The 21,447-nt window shown below is 41.1% G+C and overlaps 1 protein-coding gene across 2 annotated transcripts in view; it reads left to right on the forward strand.

Annotated features, from left to right (window-relative positions):
* Window positions 1–21,447, forward strand: part of TAPT1 (transmembrane anterior posterior transformation 1) — a 44,357-nt gene that overhangs the window by 19,288 nt on the left and 3,622 nt on the right. For both annotated transcript variants that reach the window (XM_084799196.1, XM_084799197.1), the window contains 9 exons: window positions 9,140–9,302; window positions 10,288–10,423; window positions 11,130–11,227; window positions 11,396–11,465; window positions 14,805–14,885; window positions 15,570–15,679; window positions 17,198–17,257; window positions 17,535–17,603; window positions 18,250–18,326. In XM_084799196.1, coding sequence (XP_084655322.1) covers window positions 9,140–9,302; window positions 10,288–10,423; window positions 11,130–11,227; window positions 11,396–11,465; window positions 14,805–14,885; window positions 15,570–15,679; window positions 17,198–17,257; window positions 17,535–17,603; window positions 18,250–18,326 — 864 coding nt within the window. The remainder of the gene's footprint in view (window positions 1–9,139; window positions 9,303–10,287; window positions 10,424–11,129; window positions 11,228–11,395; window positions 11,466–14,804; window positions 14,886–15,569; window positions 15,680–17,197; window positions 17,258–17,534; window positions 17,604–18,249; window positions 18,327–21,447) is intronic.

Here is a 21,447-nt window from a genome sequence, read left to right on the forward strand (position 1 = left end):
TTTGACTATTTTTAGTGTCTAATCAGATTCACTACTTTTATAACTTGTAGAGTTGTTAGAATAAAGATGATTCACAGTTTCATTCACACTTTGGCTTTTAATGCATACACTGCTTATCTATACAAATTATTTTATGTAATATTATGCATTTTCTATATGCATTTTTTTCCAGAGAGGTTTTGAACCAAAACTTTGCTTTAGCCAGTAGACTGACACTGATGGCGAGGGCTGTGTGGCCGAGTAGAAGAGGCAGGACGAGAAGTAGAGACAGACTTGCCGTGTTCCTAACCCCACTATATGAGACCTCCTGGGCTTCATGCGTGAGAGGTCCAGGTTCTAGGCTGGGGAGGGCATCGGAATCACCCTTCGGCAGGTTTCCTCCCTGGCAGGCTTCCTCCTCTACTTCACTTGTGTTGGTGGCCTCTGAAGCCTTAGTCACAGACTTCTGGTTAGTGACTGTAGAGAACTCTGTGATGCCATCATTCTGACAGGAAAGATGAGTTGTGGGTAGCTAGTGCTCTGTGCTGCGTACCTGCCCCCCTAAGCTTGTTTCCCAAGAGGATACTGAGAGCTCAGTACCTGTCCTCCGTAGCCTGGAGCTATAAAAAGCTTATCAGTGGAGTGCCTGCCTACAGCACCCCACGATGCCAGCAGAGGGCCTGCCTACAACACTCAGTAGTAAATACCAGTTTCTTTCACTTCTGCTCGACCAAACAGAAAAGTGGAAAGTTCAGCCTGTGTGAAGCTCAGTGTGCATTTGTTCTTGAGGTGAGCCAGAAGTTTGATTTCAGGGCTTTTCTTCCTTCCTGACAGTCATGCCAGCATGCCTCTGCTCTGTGAGCGCCCCCTTTAGCTTTAGTAGCATAGTTGTCTGAGTTACAATTCTAACACATCACTTTTGAAATTTTTTTAAAACATTCTTATTCGGTTTGAAATCTTAAAATGCTGAAATGAACAATAATTTGTGAAACTCCCTTTAATTACAGTGAATGTTCAATGGAACATAACACTTGGAATTTTAGTTTCAGCAATGAAGTTGAATTAAGAAATTGCCAGTCCATTTTCAAAATTATGTTTTGTTTAAAAGACTAAAGTCACAAAGTTTCTTCTGAAGTAGAAAATGAGCCTATACTTAATAATAATTTATATAGTCCTTTCAAATGAGCCTTAATCCATTTTAATAAGGAAGAAATGCTTGTAATATGAATAGAAATAATAAATAGGATGTAAAATGAACAAATAAATTAATGAAAAACATAATATAATGACTTAGTTCTAAAAGGAATAAAAATTACTATTAGCAAGATTGCAGAGAATAAAGCAATTGTAAGAATTCAGCTTACCTCAGTATTATGAAAGTTATTATGTCTGTAATCTTTCTCATCTTAATTATGCCACATGTTTTATTAATCATAACAACCAGATGGAGAGATATTTTTAGGCATTTAAGCACCAGCTTTAGCATCTGTCAGGTATTTCCTTGTACTTTAAGGAGAATTTTTAAGATGACTTGTATGCATTTGTCAGCGTTTTCAAAGACCTTTGTGTCGTGCATGGGGCTTTACTGCTAGCAGCCTCACTTTGTGTGCTGATTTCTATATTGAGAACTCTGTGAGAGCATGACATTTTAGTTACCTTTTTAGAATCAGTAAAATGCTACCGATTGACCATCTTCATGTGTGCCTGCTAAAGAAGGCAGATACAGGGAAATTAGCTTAATCCAATGCCACAGCCTGGCACAAAGGAAGGTCTCACGGGGATCTCCACGTGTACTTTGTGAGCGAGATTGCTTCTTAGCTATTCTTTGAGCAGCAGTGTTAAACGGGTTCGTATTCCACCCATGCAGTGTTCTGATTGGCTGTTGGCACCTGGTGTAGACAGAGCATTAAGAGGGTTTATAACCTAGAGGCTCTTCCTTCTGGATTCGTTCCTTCCTCTCTGTGTGGTTAGCACATGGGTAACATGCACTGCCTGACAGTGGCGTCTCAAGTTCAAGAGTCCGTCTCCTGAGGATGGTGGAAGTCATCTTACCTGAAGACACATCTTGTTCTGGAGACATCTAATACTGCTTTATGCTCCAAGTCATTTCTGTGTTCCTCTGTCACTTGGGGAAGCAGGACATGCAAATAGCCATTCCATTCTGAGAATTAAGAGGTATTGCAGAAAACAGGAGTTCTTAAATCGTCTACTCCACTTTGCTTCACATAAATGATTGTTGCTTCTTATAGCCAATCTTTTTATAATAGTTTTAGTATTTTAGTCAAAAAGATACTTGCTTTAAAATTTTAGCTTGAAGCATGTTTCAATCTAAATTAACTTGCCACATTGGAAAAGTGATGTCTATTTTCATGGTTTTATAGCTAAGAGGACTCTAGGGGGCAGCCTTTTACAAACAACTTCTAAGAGTTCATTTGCAATGTAGATTAACTGAAAGTTACAGTTCATGAAACACAAGAATGCAGTTAAAGTTGTGTGGCCGAACTTCAGCCATCTTGAATCCTCCGTACAAGAGCAGGCAGTAGTACAAACAATATGAAGCGCTGCTTTTAATGTCTTAGCACCATCCGTATTGTATGTCTGAGTAAAGCAGCGTGTGTTAGAGTGCTGTGAGCCACAGTTGCTTTCTCTGACCAGGGAAAACACTGTCTCTGCAATTTGTTGTTGTTGTTGTTGTTAAGCATGGAACTGAAAATATACTGTGAAAAATGACTCTGAACAAAACTACTTTAATATCATGCCCAAAATCTTTCAGGTGTCTCTCAAATACCCAAGTGCATTTTATTTTTATGGAATTATATAGCAATAGCTAAATTCTGCTATCCTACAACTTCCCTTCCAGTGTTCTCTACTTCTCTTAAGGATGATTTGATTGTTTTGCCTAGAGCCATCTTTCTCAGCAAGCAAAAGGTGCTCTTCCTTAAGTCTGACTAGAAACCTGCAAAGAAGTTGATCTTACACTTTCCTCAGCTGTTAGCATTTTTATCACCTCTGTTTCAGTCTTTTGTCGAAAAAAAAAATCTTCCTAGTCTCTTTGTTAAATTTTTTTCTAAAAAGATGAACACTGTTCTGTTACTTATGACATGGAGACATGAACGGCCTGCAGCAGGACCAGAGAATGAGCAGTAGCAGCAGGACGCGTTGCCTTTGCTTTCCCCCAGTGAGGGCTTCCTCCTCCTCCTGGGTGCAGCGTCTCTGAGGCTTGTAAGAGCAAACCAGATTCTCTGCTTCGAACCTGTCCCTGGATCTTCTGCTATCTTGATGTGGTTTTGGGTTTGGTTTGAGGTTTGGATTTTGTTGCCACTAATAACAACTGAGCAAACAGACATTGCCTTTAACAAAGGATGATAACTAGGACGGTTTGTAGCCTAGGCAGTACCTCAGTCCTCATCTGACTGCCCAGTCAGCAGACCATTTCACCAGCTTTCAAGCAGCTAGAGTCATGTCCTTTGGAGATGCTGGCAGGATGTTATCCTGAGTCTGTGGTGACGTACGCTGCTCGCAGAGGATGCTGCACTGCTCCTGTAGAAAGTGGGTACCGCTTCTCAGTGACTACACTCCTGTAAGAAGTGGGTAGCACTTCTTGGTAGCCATAGAGTGCTTGAGTCTGTTTCTGATGAATTAGCACCCTTAACCCCTGCTGCCCAATGAGGGATGGGGGGGGGGGTGAGGAAGGAAGGAGGGATGGAGGGAGGGAGAGAGGAAGAAAGGAGGGAAGGAATCCATCTAGAGTCATAGAAAGCAGGTTCTTTCTTTTCCTAGATAGGGTAAGATAGCTTCATTTTAGAGAAAATCGGGGTAATGTTTTCAGTAAGTAAAGGAAGACATAGAAACAGAATTAGGCTGTGAGTCATTATGTGAGTTATCTGGGCTTGATAGATATCCAATGTCTTTCCAAGTGTATTTAAATGTATTTCAAAAACCAAGTCTATGGGTAATGTAAGTGGTATCAGTGTGAATCCTGACTCTTTCTAAAATTTCAATTATTGTGCTTTAGCACTTCGTCACACTTAAGTTAAACATTGACTGAGATTACTGAGGAAAATGGTAAAATCTAGAAGCAGAACTGACGGCTATGAGTATAGAAAGCCCTGCTGAACATTATACAATGCTAAGCAAACTGAGTCAATTTAGGAATTCCTAGGGTAGTTTGCTTTTTACTGTTAGAGTAAATAAAATTCAAGCAAGCAAATGTCCCAGTCCCTTGACTTGATTTTAGACATAACTCCTATTGAAGACTTCATTGACTTATTTTTTTCTTGCTTTAGGAGAGTATCTTTTCTTTTGAAAGTTGACCTCATTGGAGAATTCTTATTTCCCAAAAGAGCTATAAATTTCAAATTCTTAAGTTCCTTAACCTGTTGGCTTTCTTCCATGTGCCTTACCTCTTTCACTATAGTTGTGCTCAAATTTACTTTATATAGACAGTCTATGTATGCTTCTCTCTTTTCACACAAAATTAAGCCTTTGATTCTGGCCTGAGTAACTAATGCCACCACAAGAACATGTAGGGAGAGCTCTTGATGTCTTCGTTGGAGAAGCAAATGTGTCCATTATTCCCTCTTACCAGGGCTGACGCTGTGGCGCACCAGTGGAGAGCAGCGTACTATTATGTAGAAGCCTGCATAGCATCAGGTTTTGTCGTCCCCTGTTCCCCACCATGACGCTCTAAGTAGCGTAGCAACATTACAACCTTCTTTCTCTCTTTCTCTCTTGTAAATCAGACCGAAGGGAGGAGCACTTTCACTTCCTTTATAGGATGGAGTGTGGTGGCACAGGGACTCCTTGTGGTGAGTAAACCCTGATTTTTCCTTTTATACTCTTGGCCAAATTGACCTCAGTACAAAAAGCAAAAGCACCAGCGTAGGCCACATAACCATTTGAGGATGGAGACACACTGCGGAAAATGTAGTCCCCATCCTTCGGTAGCATCCTCACTTGGTCTTAAGCATTATCCACGTTGATCCCGGTGTTTGACTATGCTGTCACTCGGGAAAATCACCCGTGAAGTAACCTCTAAAGACTTGTATGGGTCTGTGTGGAGCAAACACCCCAGTCCTTACCCCAGGGCTCAGCACAGCTCGATTGTTCCTAGAAGCACTTTTGATTTTGTGCTATTCCAAACACAGAGTTTCATAAATCAGCTACTTCATTCTAATATAATTAATTCAAGATACAAAAAAGATGTTAGCTATTGAGTGTTAAGTGTTAAGTGATTTTTTTTTTTTTTTTTTTTTTTTTTACTGTGTGTCAGTGAAACTCGAAAACTGTTCAGTTTCTCAGTTCAGGAAAACATCTTGCTCTTAGTACTTTATTGCAGTTTACTTTAAAATTATAAAGGGCCTTCTCTTAAAAATATGAACCACATGGAACACTCATTTTTAAAATTTCAGTAGTATTTGTCCTCCCCACTCCTCAAATGTGCATATTTTACAGTGAGATGAGTCATGCTAACCCCTGGCCGCTGTTGGAGGCTTGAAGTTAACTGGCGGGAGGGCTCGCTTACCTTGGTTGTGCCTCTTCCTTCTTGATCTTGCTAGGACAGGTTTCCCTTCAGCAGGAGACCATCGAGGGGCGGGGCGCCTCCTAGTGAGCATCTCTCTTTGCTTCATCGTTCTACTTCCATGAATCGAAGAGCACTTTAAACAGCTCAGAGATGCTTAGTAGTAAAATGTATAATGTGAAATTGTCAATTGTAATAACTACATTATAGTGGAAGTATTTGTAGTGATTAAACGGTAAAATTTAGAGATACAGAGAATCTACTTTCTGTATAGGTGTTTTAACTTGAATATCTTTTAAATTGTGTTAAATATTTTATTTTATTGTAAATTCTATTAAATATCTTATTTAATCTTGTCTTGCATGGCACGTAACTAAACAATTAATCTAAACTAAATTAGATGAATGTGGTTTTTTGGTTTGGTTGGTTTGGTTTTTCTGCTTTGCCCGACATCTAGAGAGTTCCGGTATTTGCTAAAGGAACTGCCCGTAACTGCTTTTTAATAGCCTTCATAACTAGGACTTGAGCCTGAAGGATTATCCAGGTACTTATTCTGGGTTGATTGGCAGCATTGTAGGTAAGCCTCTTTGGGGAGTTTGTAATGCTTACAAACTCATCTAAAAATATCCTGGAAGAGAGGAGCTAATGCTCTGATTGGTTCACGTTGTCTTAATTAGGTAAACTCATTTGTGAGATGAGATCTTGGAGAAACTGTGGTGCATATAGGTATATTTTAAGGTGCCACTCAAGGGGTTTTGTTGTTTGTTTTTGATGCTTTCCTCTCTTTATTAACAGGCATATGTGGAAAGAAGATTCTTGTTTATAGGGGGTGTAAAACAAGTTTTATGTTGTATTTGAAGAGTAGCCCTTCAGTTTGAAAACCTGTGATGGCTGTAGCAGGGTTAGGATGGTAAGGTGATGGCAGATAGATAGCTGAGGGCTCAGTGCAGGATATTCTCCTGGGTTTCATACTGTCTTGTAGAAATTAATAAAATGACAGGCTTGTTTGTTTCTTAACATAATAATTTTTCCAAATTATAAATTATACAGTGAAATATGAGTTGCTGATTTCTCTCAGTTTTGAGGCTTTTTTCTTTTTCTTTTTCTTTTTTTTTTTTTTTTTTAAGTCTTGAAAGTCAGTGGTTTTTAATAGCCTTTTAGATAGGGTGTAAATAGGTTTTAAAAGAGCCACACCTGCACTGATGCCTCTCAGCGTGTTGCCTGGCCATCAGTTGGGCAACAGCCACCTAAATCCCAGGAATGCAGGACCATTCAGTATGTCTCTTCTTAATAGTTGAAATAGAACTATGTTTGCTCTTGACAGAGCCACCACCAATCCGAGCCCCAGCCTTGTGTGGAGTGGGGCACAAGATCCCCTGGTCATCAGTTAGTCCTTGGCGCACAAGAGTGCACTGAGCTAGGTGTGTGGGAAACCCAGGTGAAATTTACCTGATTTTCAGGAAAATAGGCCAGAGTCACTGTGGGAGGGAGGGGATCAGTACTAGGGAAAGGAAAGTTCTGAATGGAAGTAATGATGGTGGAGGTGGTATGCTGGGTGCTCTTCTGCTCAGAGCTCTAACTTGAGCTGCAAAGAAAAATCAGTCAGGATTCCACATGTGTTGGAGGGCTTGTGATCCAGCTGACAAAGCCGGGCCTGTCTCCATGTAGGCTCACTGGACTGGCTTCCTATCCACTATAACCCTTCCTGTGGAGAGCAAGAGTGCTGTCCTGTCACAGCTGCCTTCAGAGCTGGTACCGCAGCCTAGTTATAGGAACAGTTTGAAAGGCTTACATGTTCTGTTGAAAAACCCTGCTCATATGAACAGGCTGAGAAGGAGCTGAGCAGAACAGATAGCCAAGAAACTCGCAAGAGGTAGGTGTGTGGCTCAGAGGCCGGGGCCCAGTAGCAAATGAGTTCAGCCCACACAACAGCTTGGTGAAAGAGAGGAGCCCAGAGTGCCTAACGGATGCTCTTGCTCCTTACAGTTGAATATGCTATAGGTAAAAAGCTGCCAGAACAGAAGCCTGAACATTGATGCAGAGGAAAAAAGCCTGCAGTAGCCGCAAACTAATTCCTTCTTGTCATGAAAATCGGAACCTAAATTTCTTCTTTCCTGTATTTTTTCCCCTTCATCTTATTGCTTCCTTCCCTAACTTAGGCTTAGTTTGTTTCTTTCTTTCTTTTCCTTTCTTTCTTTTTCTTTTTTCCTTTCTTCCTTTCTTTCAAGACAGGTTTCTCTGTAGCCTCTGCCTCCTTGAGCACTGGGATTATTAGGTGTATGCCACCGCTTCTGGCTTAGTTTTTAAGCTCTAGTGTCAGAAAGAATCAACTCGTGGATCTCTGTGAGTTCAAGGCCAGCCTAATCTACAGAACTAGTTCCAGGACAGCAAAACTACATAGAGAGACCCTGTCTCGAAAAACAAAACAAACAAACAAAAAAGAAAACAAAATTTATTTTTAATTCTAAAAATTTTAAGTCATGTTACAAAGAACTAGCTTCTACAATCAAAGAGTTGTCTTATAAACACTAACCCACCCACCCCCCGAAAAAGCAAAAAAAAAAAAAAAAAAAAAAAAGTAAAGAAGATATGAGGTAAGGATTTATTCGGAATTCAATAAATCTTAAATATATAAAAGAGTCACTCAGAGCAAGACCTGATAGCATAGGCCCATAATCTAGCCGTTAGTGAGGTCAGGGCAGAAAGATTGCAAGTTCAAGGCCTTCCTGCCTAGGCACGAATGTGACTTGTCTCACTTTTTATCTTTTTTAAGATTAGTTTAAATGGCGATGTAGTTTAGTGGCAGAGCACGTGACTAGCATTAGCAAGGCCCTGGGTTTGATCCTTACCTACTACCAGCTCTATTCCTGAGGTAAATTAATAATTATACTGGGATCTGTTTCTCGCTAGAGCAACTGGCCAAGATTCAGAAGCACATCCTGTGTTGTCTTGGTGCGTGTGGACCACAGGCTTCTCAGTATGCTGCTAGCAGAAGTATGCATTGGCACAACCTCCACAGAGGCCAAAATACCAAGTGAATGTAACTGTGCACCGAGAATTTTTGGATTTTATAATACGATACATTTTTACACATGTACATTGTGCTAGCTTGTAGTTGGAAACAAACTAGAAATTTGTCAATAATGGGTTAGAAAAATTATGGTCTGTGTTCATGGCGGAGACTACATTACTATACAGATGTGTGGGTCTTTGTGAAGCACGATGAAAGATCTGGAGCTAGGTATGCCTGCAGTCCCAGCCTCTGTGCAGCCACCGTTGGTAAGTACAGTGGACAAAGTGCAGAGCGGAGTGCATTCTGGGTAGGCAGCCTGACCCAGCAGCCATGGTACTGTGAGCTTTGCCTCCCCGAGAAAACTGCTGCTTTAAAGCAGGAACAACAGTGGGTGCCCGCCCACTCTCTGCAGTTTTGATCCGATTACAGTCTAACATTTTACATTCTGTATGCAGCAGGAAGAGTCCAGTTACACAGACATTTTGGTGACCATCCTTGTTAAAGATTTTAAAACACCAGCCTGATTTTCATCATGACCTCGGTATGCAATTGCATGTCCAGTAAAGATGTTTTGTTTTGAGAACACATAGAGTAAAACTCCTATCTCCATTCCTTGTATGTTTCAGGGACAGACGTTTGCTGCAGCCAGCACAGGTGTGTGACATTTTGAAGGGTGTCATTTTGGTGATCTGCTATTTCATGATGCACTATGTGGACTACTCCATGATGTACCACCTGATCAGAGGGCAGTCTGTAATCAAGCTCTACATCATCTACAACATGCTGGAGGTAAGGCGCTCGCTCCCGCCGCTCGCTCTGCAGCCGCTGCCTGCAGGCTGGCCAGCACTCAAGCCCGCAGGCCCTGGGAGCAGCGTGGGGGAAGAGCGTTGCTTATGGCTTCTAGTAAAGGCACTTCGTTCATTGCAGGATCTCGGTACAGTGCAGATTCAAATTTAGAGGGGCTTGGGGACTGAGCTTTTATTGCGGTGGCACCTGAGCCATGGCTGCTGGGTCATACTTGAAGGGAGCAGCTCCTCAAAGGCAGGTGTGTCCTCCTCCACTTAAGGCAATGGTTCTTAACCTGTGAGTTGTGACTCCTTTGGGGGTCAGCCGACCCTTTCACAGGACTCACATATCAGATATTTTCATTGGAATCATAACAGTAGCAAAGGTACAGTTATGAAGTAGCAGCGAAATCACTTTCTGGCTGGGGATCACCATCGTGTGAGGAGCTGTGTTGAAGGCTGGCAATGTTAGAAAGGCTGAGAGCTGCTAAGGTAGAAGAAAGATTCCCACGGCCTGCACAGTTCTGAAAACACATGCTGTCTGTCCAATCGCAGACGTACGAGAACGTACTTATGTACTGTTTTCTTGGGCTATTTGTTTGTTTATTTTTTGTTTTGTTTTGGGGGCTTTTTGGGGGGTTTTGTATGTGTGTGTGTGTGTGTGTGTGTTTTGCAAGAATTTTAAGGATTCTGAGTAGCTGTTAATTACTGTGCTTGGTGTACTAAAGATAAATTGCTTTGACGTTTTTACATCAAATTCCCCAATTTTTTCTAAGTTTTGGGTTTTGTGTGTTTGTTTTGTTTTTACAAAGGCCTAACTTGCCAAGGCCCTCTTGACTCCATGGATGTATCACGTCCTCAGCATGAGCCAGGGAGTAAGTGCGAGGAAGAGCTAAGCAGGGCCTCCGCTCCTTTCCTCGGCTTCTGACTGCTAGGAGACTACTGAACAGACCAGCTAAGAAACGCGTTCCCACTGTTTGTCTCTGCAGGTAGCCGATCGTCTGTTCTCCTCATTCGGACAAGACATCTTAGATGCTCTCTACTGGACAGCCACAGAGCCTAAAGAAAGAAAAAGAGCACACATCGGAGTAATTCCTCACTTCTTCATGGCTGTCCTCTATGTCTGTATCCTTTTAGACTTCGTGGGCATTCCAGCCACCAGTGCACTGTACCCTGTGTACTTGTCTACCTGTCCCTGCATGTAATGGTGTATATGCATATGAAGATGGTTTTAATATTCTGTGTTGCTTGCGTAAGCAATGAAAACCAACTCTAGACTTATTTTTATGTTTACTTTTAAAACTTTGAATTATCATAAAACAGGATGCACATCTCTTAGTCTCTCATCGTTTACCAGAATTTCTTCCATTGTTTAACACCTCTTTGAGGGCCTGCTTCTGTTTTTGTTTGCTTGGCTTGGTGGTGGTGGTGGTTTGGGGATTTTGTTTGCTTGGTTGGTTTTCGAGACAAGGTTTCTCTGTGTAGTCCTGGCTGGAACTCACTCTCTAAAGCAGGCTGGCCGGGACTCTGCCTGCCCCTGCCTCCCTAGTGCTGGGCTTAAAGGCTTGTGCCAGCACTGCCTGGCTAATCCATAAGCCCTGTGCCGAGTCCAGAGAAACAGTTCTACACAGTAGATGTGCAGATGTCTTCCCTGCTTCTGCTTCCTATCAAGTTTACATCAGATAAACGTAGGAAAACTGACCAGAAGAAAATGTTTGTCGGTCAGATTTGATTTAGAAAATATGGTCATTTCCCCTAGTTTTTACTTTCAAAATTTCATGACATTGTGTTAATAATTCTGAAACAAGGGTTTTCCTTGACTTATTGTTAGTTCTACATGCCATTCTCATCATGGTTCAGGCGACGACTCTCAATGTAGCGTTTAACTCCCACAATAAGTCTCTGCTCACTATCATGATGTCTAACAATGTGAGTATGCGATGGCGCACCCATTGGGCGCTCAGGACGGTGCTCACGGTGATGCTGGGTGTGAGGAGTCAGTCCCGCTTACCTGTTAGTCTAAGAAGCTTTTTGTGAAGAGAGTTGATTTTTATGACTGTTAAAGTGATGAACATGGTATTTCTGTTGCTATTTCAGTTTGTCGAGATTAAAGGAAGTGTTTTCAAGAAGTTTGAGAAGAATAATCTCTTTCAAATGTCTAACAGTGGTAAGTTGTTAAATTCTGATGGTAGCTCTAACTAACATTCATTGAAAGTTTCCATAAACAAATGTTGAATATCATTTTAATAAAAAGTAATTTTATTTTAAAATGAATTTTTCAAAGGTTTAAAAATCGTGTTTTCTAAAATAGATCAATATTTAGTGAGGTATTTTCATCTAGTAGTAGTCACATCTGGATGAGGTTAAATGAAAGAACTTTGACCCCAGTACTTCAAAAACGCTAATTCAACGTGGTTTGTTTCCATACGCATAAGTGCTACATCTTTAAAATATTTAAATAAAATATAGAAGAATATATTCACAAGTTTTGTATAGGGAAACATTTTTAGAGATTACACAAAAAATTACCATAAGAACAATATATAAATTAAACTTCAAAGTTTAAAACAATCTATGCTGAGTAAAAATAAAAAGGCACCCCCACATGGTAGTGGCACATGCCTTTAGTCCCAGCACTTCGGAGGCAGAGGCAGGTGGATCTTTGAGTTCCAGGCCAGCCTGGTCTACAGATCGAGTTCCAGGATAACCAAGGCTACACAGAGAAACCCTGTGTCAAAAAAAAAAAAAAAAGAAAGAAAGAAAAAAAGAAAGGAAAAGACAAGGCCAGAGAGGTGGCTCAGAGGTTAAGAGCCGGCTGCCCTGTCAGAGGACCTGTATCTATAATTCCAGTCCCATGAGATCCAGTGCATACATAAATGCAGGAAAAATACTCATACACTTAAATTAAAATGAAGGGAAAATATTTTTTAAAACTGAAAAGGCAGACCTCATTTATGTTAATAAAAAATGAGCATATATATGTGTATGTATATATATGTGGAAAAAGATTTTATCATTTATTATCATCCCGAATACCTATTATTCATCCTACCAATTAATTATAAAAGAGTAATACGACTTAGAGTAGCAGAAGGACTTGGATTTTGAAAATTAAAATACAGCTGGGAGTGGTGGCGCACGCCTTTAATCCCAGCACTCGGGAGGCAGAGGCAGGCGGACCGCTGGGAGTTCATAGTCAGCCTGGTCTACAAAGTGAGTCTAAGACAGCCAAGGCTACACAGAGAAACCCTGTCTCAAAAACAAACAAACAAACAAAGAAAAAAGAAAGAAAGAAAATGAAAATACATGACTGGCCACTAAGTTCACAGAACAGTGCTTAGCATCATTCTGGAAAATATCACTAGGGAAATACAAAGGAAAGTCCAATAAGACATCGCTGCATTATCTAGCAGAATGCTCTTACCAGCTGATAGTGCCAAATGTGGGAAGATAGAGGCACCCGGGCCTCCTGGCATGAGGTGAGTGTGAATGCCCAGCTACACTGGAGGGCTCCGGCTCAGCTTGCTTTTTGCCTCCATTATTCTCAGAAGCCTGCTTAGCTTCAGATGACGTGCTCCTTTCCCTCCAGATAATTGCCTTAAGAACCAAGTTTGTCTCATCCGGCCCCTCTCAGTGGGACAGCAGGATGAGTACATTTCTTTGTTACAATGAGTACATTGTTAACTTCATTCATAAAATTTAGGGACAATTTAGTACACATACAGAGGCAGATTTGTGAATAACTAACAAAATTACAGCTAAAGATACTTTAAGAAAAACAACTCCATCAATTAAAATCCATCTCTAGCTGAATACAGAGAATTGTCTCCTCCCTTTGGTCTGACTTTGCTAGGAACTATGCTAGACCAGACCTTAAGTTATACCCTCTTTGAAATCATGTGAAGAAGTACACACTGTTGTGGAGCTAGTCAAAATGTATACTTAAAAACCAGACATACTTTTCCAATTTTATGATGCATTTCAGAGGAGGTGTAGCTGTGCTGTGTGCCTCGAAACTGATTGCTATAGATACCTTACACATGGCATTGAATAACAATTGATACTCTTGCTTCACAGATAGCACAGCGTTTGTGCCCACAGACAGTACAGTTCTGCCCCACTACAAGCCCCGCTACAAGCCCCACTACAAGCCCCACTTGGCAGCTCTGGAGGGAAGGTGCCAGCACTGCCTGGAGGAGTTTAAGAATGTAGGGAAGGCACAGACAGTGAAGGTAGCTCTCCTAGAGGGAATGTGCAATGGAAAGAAAGGCCAGTCACACTGTAGAGCGACAAGAGGACGTGGAGAAGCAAAGACGCTCCCACAGAGGACAGTGGGGTGAAGTTGAGATGCAGGGTGCTGACAGGTAGTGCCACTGTTGGGTGTGTGGAAGCTGTGCTATGTGAATGACAGTTTCTAGCCACAGCTGCCAGACTTGTGCAGATACACAGACGATGCATGCTTGCTGTCACATGTACTTATTTCTGGACTACATGGTATCTTGGACTCGTAGAAAATAACAGCTGGGGGGGAAAAAAATATATATATATATACATATATATATATATATATATATATATACATATATATATATATACATATATATATATATATATATATATATAACGTCTTTAACACAAATTCAGTTCTTTATTTTTACTAAATTCATTCCAATTAATCAGGTAGTTATTAACATAAAGCAAATACCACTGTGAAACCTAATCCCACACATACACACAGTAATGAAATTCTCTACATACCTCCAAGCAATACTATTACAATGACAGACAGTATTCTCATAAGTAAGAAATTACATGGTCATTCCTTATCAGTTTAGATGTGTGCTTCCTGGAAGCACACAAGGTTTATTTTACCCAAAGTCTTGTATTTTATTCTTAGTCTATTTTTCTCCTATAAAATGAAAACAGTTGTCATGTATTCCTAAAAGACTACTGGAGGCATTTAATAACCCAAGTTGAACAGTAATAATTTTTTAAGTTTTCTTATTAGAAATATGTTGGAAATTGAAGTAATGGCTTGCTACATGTGTGAGTGTGCATGCATGTACACATACATGAACGTGTGCAGACACACATATGCACACACAAAATAATCAGCAGTGAGCCCTCTATGCTTATGCATGGTTATGGCTGTAGGGAACATTCTAAACAAACACCACATCTGTACTGAACATGTGCAGACTTCCTACATGTCACTGCTCCCCTACATAGTGTATCGTAGCAACTATATTTGTTGCTCTTAAGATGTATCAAATATTATGAGCGATGTAGAGGTGATAACATCTACCAGAAGGTGATAGGTTATATACAGATACACAGTGGTGTTTTGTGTAAGGGACCTGAACACTGTGAATTTTGGTATCTAAAAAGGAACTCCATGAATTCAAAAACAAAAAACACCCTTAAAAAAAAGTCTTAATAGAAGTATTTTAAGTATTTCCCTACTTAATGCATTTTAGTACTTATCATTCAATTCTCTCTTTTTTAGATATTAAAGAACGATTCACAAATTATGTGCTTTTGCTGATAGTGTGCTTAAGAAATATGGAACAGTTTTCTTGGAACCCAGGTAACTCCCTCTTGAAGCACATACGGTACCCTGTACACTTGAGGCAAACCAAGGCCGGGCAGTGGTGGCACCAGCGTTCAATCCCAGCACTGGGCAGTGGTGGCACCAGTGTTCAATCCCAGCACTGGGCAGGCAGAGGCAGGTGGATCTGTGTAGACCAGCCTGGTCTACAAAGTGAGTTCTAGGATAACTGGGGCTACACAGAGAAACCCTGTCTCAAAAAACTAAAACAGCACACCCCTTTCATTTCTTTTGTTTGTGCTCTGGGTAACTAATAACAAAAACACTATTTTGTATGGGAAGTACATTGTTGTATACCAGTATCTCAGTGGCCAAGGAGGACCAAGCTTCAGCACAGCCACTAGGTAGTCATCGGCAGGCCGAGGCAGCTGTGGCGTTTCTAGAGAACCCCTTTCCCTAGTCACCTCTCTGTGTGTGGGCTTCTCACAGCAGGGCCTCTGCTGGATGCTGGCCTGCAGATGACATGGTACTAGGACAGTGCAAACTGTTGAATAAGCATTATCCTTTAATTTGGCGAATCATGGCTGGCAATGAGTGCTGGTTCTCTGCTGTGAATTGAAAATACTGGAGTGTGCCTGCTGGAGGTCCCGGGGCCTGGGAGCCTGAGATACAGGTTGTGTTTATCTGAAGAAGTCTAATTGTCTGTTTCTTCCACACTTGTAGATCACCTCTGGGTGTTATTTCCCGATGTCTTTATGGTGATTGCATCAGAAATTGCTGTGGATATTGTGAAGCACGCCTTTATCACCAAATTCAATGACATCACTGCAGATGTATGTATTTCTGGCAATTCATGTTTCATGTTTTTTGACTCCTTAATATCATAAAGGTGTAGCCTTTGGTTTATTGTACTTATGAAAAATGAATTATTAAAGTCATACTGTGCCTATTTTAAAAATAGAGCTATCAAAACTGTGATGAATTTGCAAAATGTTTCCTGTTTAAAAGTTGGCTTTTCACTGGCGTGATAGTGCATGCTTTCAGTCCCAGCAGTCAGGGTAGCAGAGGCAAGTTTGAAACTGAGGCTACACACAGAAACTGTCTGAAAAAACAAGAACAAAAACAAAATTATATTTTAAAAAACAATTAATGAATTAATTAATTAGATAAAAATAAAGGTTGGATTTGTTTTTTGTTTGTTTGTTTGTTTGTTTGTTTTTCCTTTTTGTGGCAGGAGAAGGGATTCATGACAGGGTTTTTCTATATAGCCTTGGCTGTCTTGGAACTCACTCTGTAGACCAGGCTGGCCTCGAACTTGGAGATCTGCCTACCTCTAACTCCCAAGTGCTGATATGCGCTACCACTGCCCAGCATAAGTTTGCTTTCTTCTGCGAATATAAACAGGTGTCTAAATTCTAAGAGATGAGCTGTACATTTTACTTGTGAACTCACTTAAAGAAGTGTGAGGGGTTTGCTTTGTGCTGTAGCCGTTCTCTATAGTGCCTTTAGAAATAGGTCTGAGGCTGTCAATCACTACAGATGCAGAGAAGGAGGGGCGTGGCCTGTCACAGACTCATCAATAGTTCCAGAACAGAGAATGGGCTCAGCGGCTTTCTTGATTTTTCTGGAGTTATATTTTTGAAAACCATAAACTGGTACTTACTTATTGTTTAGCTCAAAGGTTTAAAGTTGAATGTATTATCAGTTGCAAAATTCTGTTTCTGGTTTGCTGAATGCTTGAAGCATGTTTCTGTGCTTTCAGTAAAACATGAATCAAAAATGAATTTACCATTTTCTCTCTTGGCTTCCTCAATGCAGGATGGTTCTTTTTTCATAGGGTCATTTCTCTGTATCTGAAATTAAAATGAAAGGTTTGATTCAGGTAGCTGATGCTGATAATGGGAACACAGTTGTGGAGCTCCCTGGTGGCTGCTGCAGTGGCTCTAATGCGGTCCAGCCTCAGTTTTTGTCTCACTCACTGTCAGCATCCTTTTCTGAGAAGGTGTTGTTGTGGTGGTTAAGTAGAGTTGTAAGACTTTACTGTTCACTCAAAATTCCAGAATTAGTTTTTCATATAGCACTGCTTAAAATAGCCACTTCTGCCTAAATTCTAAACTCTGGGAATGAGAGTCATAGGATATTACTCTTCTTTGAAGCAAATCCTTTTTAAGCCCATGGATGGAGCAGCTCAGGGGAGTTTAGACTGTCTTGCTCAAGGTATAGGTGTCTGGTTGGCCATTAGCATCTGTCCTGGAGTAGTTAAGAAGATTTTTTACCTACAAAATCTAAAGCTTTCCATTGTGTGTATTTTTTTCTAGACTACATCATATTTTTTTCTTTTTTGCCATCAGGTCTACAGTGAATATAGAGCCAGCCTTGCTTTTGACCTTGTTAGCAGCCGACAGAAAAATGTAAGTATTTCATTAAAGGTGTTGTCTGACATTAACTTATCAGTACTTAAATGTACTACAGATAAAACTACAGACTTGAACTTGTCTTTCTCTAGACACTAATTGTGGTAATGGCAGAACTTCTTATTAGAAACGTGTGCTGCTCAGTTAGGCTCCTGCATCCTTCTGCTGAGTCCCATGGCTGGTGCTGGCCTCCTCTGCTCAGAGTGCGTGCTGACACTGAACGGTGCTTCTAGACGCTGATAACCTAGCAAGTCCTCTTTTCCTTTCCGTGCAGGCATATACAGACTACAGTGACTCAGTAGCACGGAGGATGGGCTTTATTCCTCTCCCGCTGGCTGTCTTAGTAAGTTCATGCTTTTCTGTTTTTGTAATGGCATGGCCGTCATCATAAAACATCAGTATATATTATCAGTAACTTTGTTTCAACAGGTCTTGGTATTTTAAAAAATGGTAAGTAACCGCCAGGAAAGTTTGTCTTAAATTCTAAATGCATCATTCCTTTGGATTTTGAGCTACTCAGAGGGAAAGTGGCACCACGAGACTGCTTATCCAGATAACTTTCCTAACAATGAGGCTATTCTTTTTGATTACCCATTGGGCAAAGAATTTTCTTCTCTAATGGATATACCTGGAAAAGGCATCATCACTTGATCCTCTTTCTAGAGACACTTTGACAGTTATGTGCTAGCTGCCATCAAGTGCTGGGAAATTATACTAAGGAAATAAATGCAGAAGGCACAGCGTGAGTGGTGAGCAGCACCAAGTATTGCAGTGTGGTTAAGGTTTGCTGACTCCCCTTCTAAACTACTGGACTCAGCATGTAAAACTGCCTTTTAATCAGAAGCAGCTGTATGCAGGTCAGCTAACAAATGTTAAAATAGATAAGCTCTAAAATGTTAAAATAAGAAAGAAAAATATTTTTAACTATTAACTAATAACTCTGTCGTTGTGTTGTCTGTGTTTCTGTGTTTTGGTTTGTTTCTGTTTAGCTCATCAGAGTTGTAACAAGCTCAATTAAAGTGCAAGGAATCCTGTCCTATGCCTGTGTCGCACTCTTCTATTTTGGGTAAGCTTGACTATTCTTGAATATGTTTTGACTGTATAGTAAAGTGTATAGAACTACAAGATGTAATACAAGCTAATTGCATCCAATATTTTTTTTCCATTCTTTGTACTTAAGTTCTTTAATCAAAAGTTTATGCTAAGGTCTTTTTGTTCAAGATTTATATTTCTTCTATACTTGGTTCTTTTAGGGGAAAGTCTTTCATTGCCACCTTTATCCCATATTTAGAAACACCTGTGTTATTCAGCATACTGGGCTTCTTTCACATCAACCTAACTGATGCAAAAATGTAGTTTTTGTGGCTCTGGCCAAGTGAACCTTCTGCAAACTTGTTGGTTACAACTAGCTTACATTTCAGTTTGGGAAACAAAAGCAAGAAGGAAAACACTTTTAAGTAATTTCTAAAAATCATAAATAGTAACAAGAAAATAATAATAATAATAATAATAATAATAATAATAATAATAATAATGTGTTATTTTGCCACTGTGCGGTTTTTCAAAAAGTGAGCTAAAGTAATTAGCTGGCCTGAGTTCTGATGACTTTGCCCAAAGGGAAATCTGGGAAACCTGTGGCTGAGCTGCTGTATGTGGGTACATGGGCATGTGTGTTGGAGAGTGCTGGCCTATGGGAGCGTATAGCCCTGAGCACCTCCAGAGGAGAAGGTTTGGAGCAGATACACAGAGCAGGAATGATTTCAGCCCTAGGTTCCCACAGAGTTCCCAAGATATCTGTGATGCTCCAGTTTCACATTCGAGTGTTTGGCCGTGTATCTTCCTGGTACCCACATGCCGCCTGGCATGTGACAGGTACCCAAGACTGCTCTGTGCAAACAACTCAGACAGGGCCACTCCCATGGACTGCACTTGATACCCCCCATGTATTACAAGAAATGAGTGCTTCCCAGTGCCTATCTCAGCCCTCTTCCAGAGCTTTGTTCGGGTGACATGACTGATTGCAGTGACAACACTGGGGTGTAACTGAGTGAGTGCTGGGAGTACAGGCGTGTGCCACTATACCTGGCTTATGCTATGCTGGGCATTGAACTCAGGGCTTGTGCATGCTGAGTGGACACTCTGCTAACTGAACTACATCTCCCTGTTGTTGTTTTGAGACTGGATCTCATGTAGTTCAGGCTGGCTTTGAGTGCACTATGTACCAGAGGTCCCATGTACCATAGTGCCTCCTGAGTGCTAAGCTTACTGGCAACATGACAGCCTACCCAGCTCTCTTAAGTTGTCTGACATTTTTACATTAAATTATACAGTAGTAGAGATTTCACCATGGAGTTTCTTCTCCAGGTAGGAATTACAATGTCCATGACAGAAAATTGATTTTATTTTTTGTGTTCTGGACTCTTCACATCTTCGTGCATTTTCCCTGAGCTTTGTCTTCTTTGACTGTAATCACACTGGTGTTCTCTCCCTCTCCCTCTCTCTTCTTTTCTTTTACTAATATGCCAAAGGTGTCCCAACTGCACACTGAAGACAATGTCAAAACTTTAAAGTATGAGTTATTTTTGAGGATTAATATTTAAGGAGATTCCTTGTACTTAGACTAAAATGTTAAAGTATTTCTTAAAAACAAAATATAAGCCAGGCGTTGGTGGTACATGTCTTTAATCCCAGCACTTGGGAGGCAGAAGCAGGTGGATCACTGTGAATTCGAGGTCAGCCTGGTCTGTGAGTCCAGGACAGCCAAGGCAACACAGAGAAGCCCTGTCTCGAAAAAACAAAAACAAAAAAACAAAATATAAATCCTGATGCCCCCTCTGAAGTGCAGGTTCGCACACCCTGCCTTTGGTTCCTAGCATAGTTCCTGTTTCTACTTGCTCCCATTTGTGTTTAAAGTTAATTATTCTCATAGTTTGAATGTAAATCAAGAAAGTGATGTTTGCATATAGCATACTTGAAAACCTTTGTTACAAAGTTTCTGCATAGTTCTCCAGAGAGGACATGTGCTGTCAGCTGTGGAGGGAGACATGCCCCCCACTGCCCTTCTCCATCCCTTCAGCAGCCTGACTGCCTGGTTCCAGGCTCTCGGGATCAGCCAAAAGACGTCAGGCAACTTGTGCCCCTTGGTGTCTCTGAAATTGTAGTAGGCACGTAGAACAACAGGAGACACGTTCTAAAGAGACTTACTGCTGAGCAGTGTGAAGAAACTGGAGGTGTACGGAGGTGCAGAGCGCCAGACAGGAAGGCCGCTTCAGTTGTGAGCACGGGGGGAGCCGTGGGTGCCTCTGGGGAAAGGTGGCCAAGGCTGAAATGCAAGGGTAGCAGCAGAAGGGTTAGCACTTGACGTCTGGGTGCACACTGCTTGTACATGAAATATAAAGGAACAGCTTCAAGTGTGCTTACAGGACCTGGGCTCAAGCAGTAATGGCAGTAGACCTGCCACTTGCTGTGAGTGAAGCTTGTGGCAGAAGCAACAGTTAGAGGTTGGGAGATGAGGGAGATGATGCAAGGATACCTGGAATCTGCAGTTGGGGTAGGAGATTGATTTGTTAAGTTTGGAATTCTCTTAGGCAGAAACACAGAAGCGGGGGAGGAGTGAAGGTATGGTGTGCACACAGTGGGCCTGGACCGTGGGCCTTCCCTGCTATGCTGAGCCCCTAGTGAAAGGCCTAAGGACCAGGCAGAAGTCGTCGGGATTGCCGCATTGACTCACTTACAGGTTGAGCCGCTGATGATTCCATGTTACTGACAGTATTTCATCTCAGGCACAGAAACAGCAACCTGCTTGTTCCTTCATGTTAGCACTGTCGGTCATGGCCCACAGGATGTGAACGGGAAGCTGTGGTCTCTAGTTGTCTTGCCATAATTACAGCAGGCATTTTAAAATATTAATTATTGACCCAAAATGTCCATGTCTGTAATTATAACTACTAGCAATTTATTTTAATAAGGTAAAAGATTAAGCTAACTTTTCTTAATTACAAACTTTTTAATAGTAGCAAAATGTTAGAAATAATCCAGATGTCCAGAAATGGGGCTATTACAAGAACGTTTTATACGTAGCCCATACCACAAAGCATTCTTAAGATCACTTAGGAACATTAACTGACATAAAAGAATATTTGTAGACTATGTATTATATGTGGTGCGTGTGTGTGCACGTGTGAGTG

The sequence above is a fragment of the Acomys minous genome (genome assembly GCF_964271855.1).
Source record: "Acomys minous genome assembly, chromosome: 10".
NCBI lineage: Eukaryota > Metazoa > Chordata > Mammalia > Rodentia > Muridae > Acomys > Acomys minous.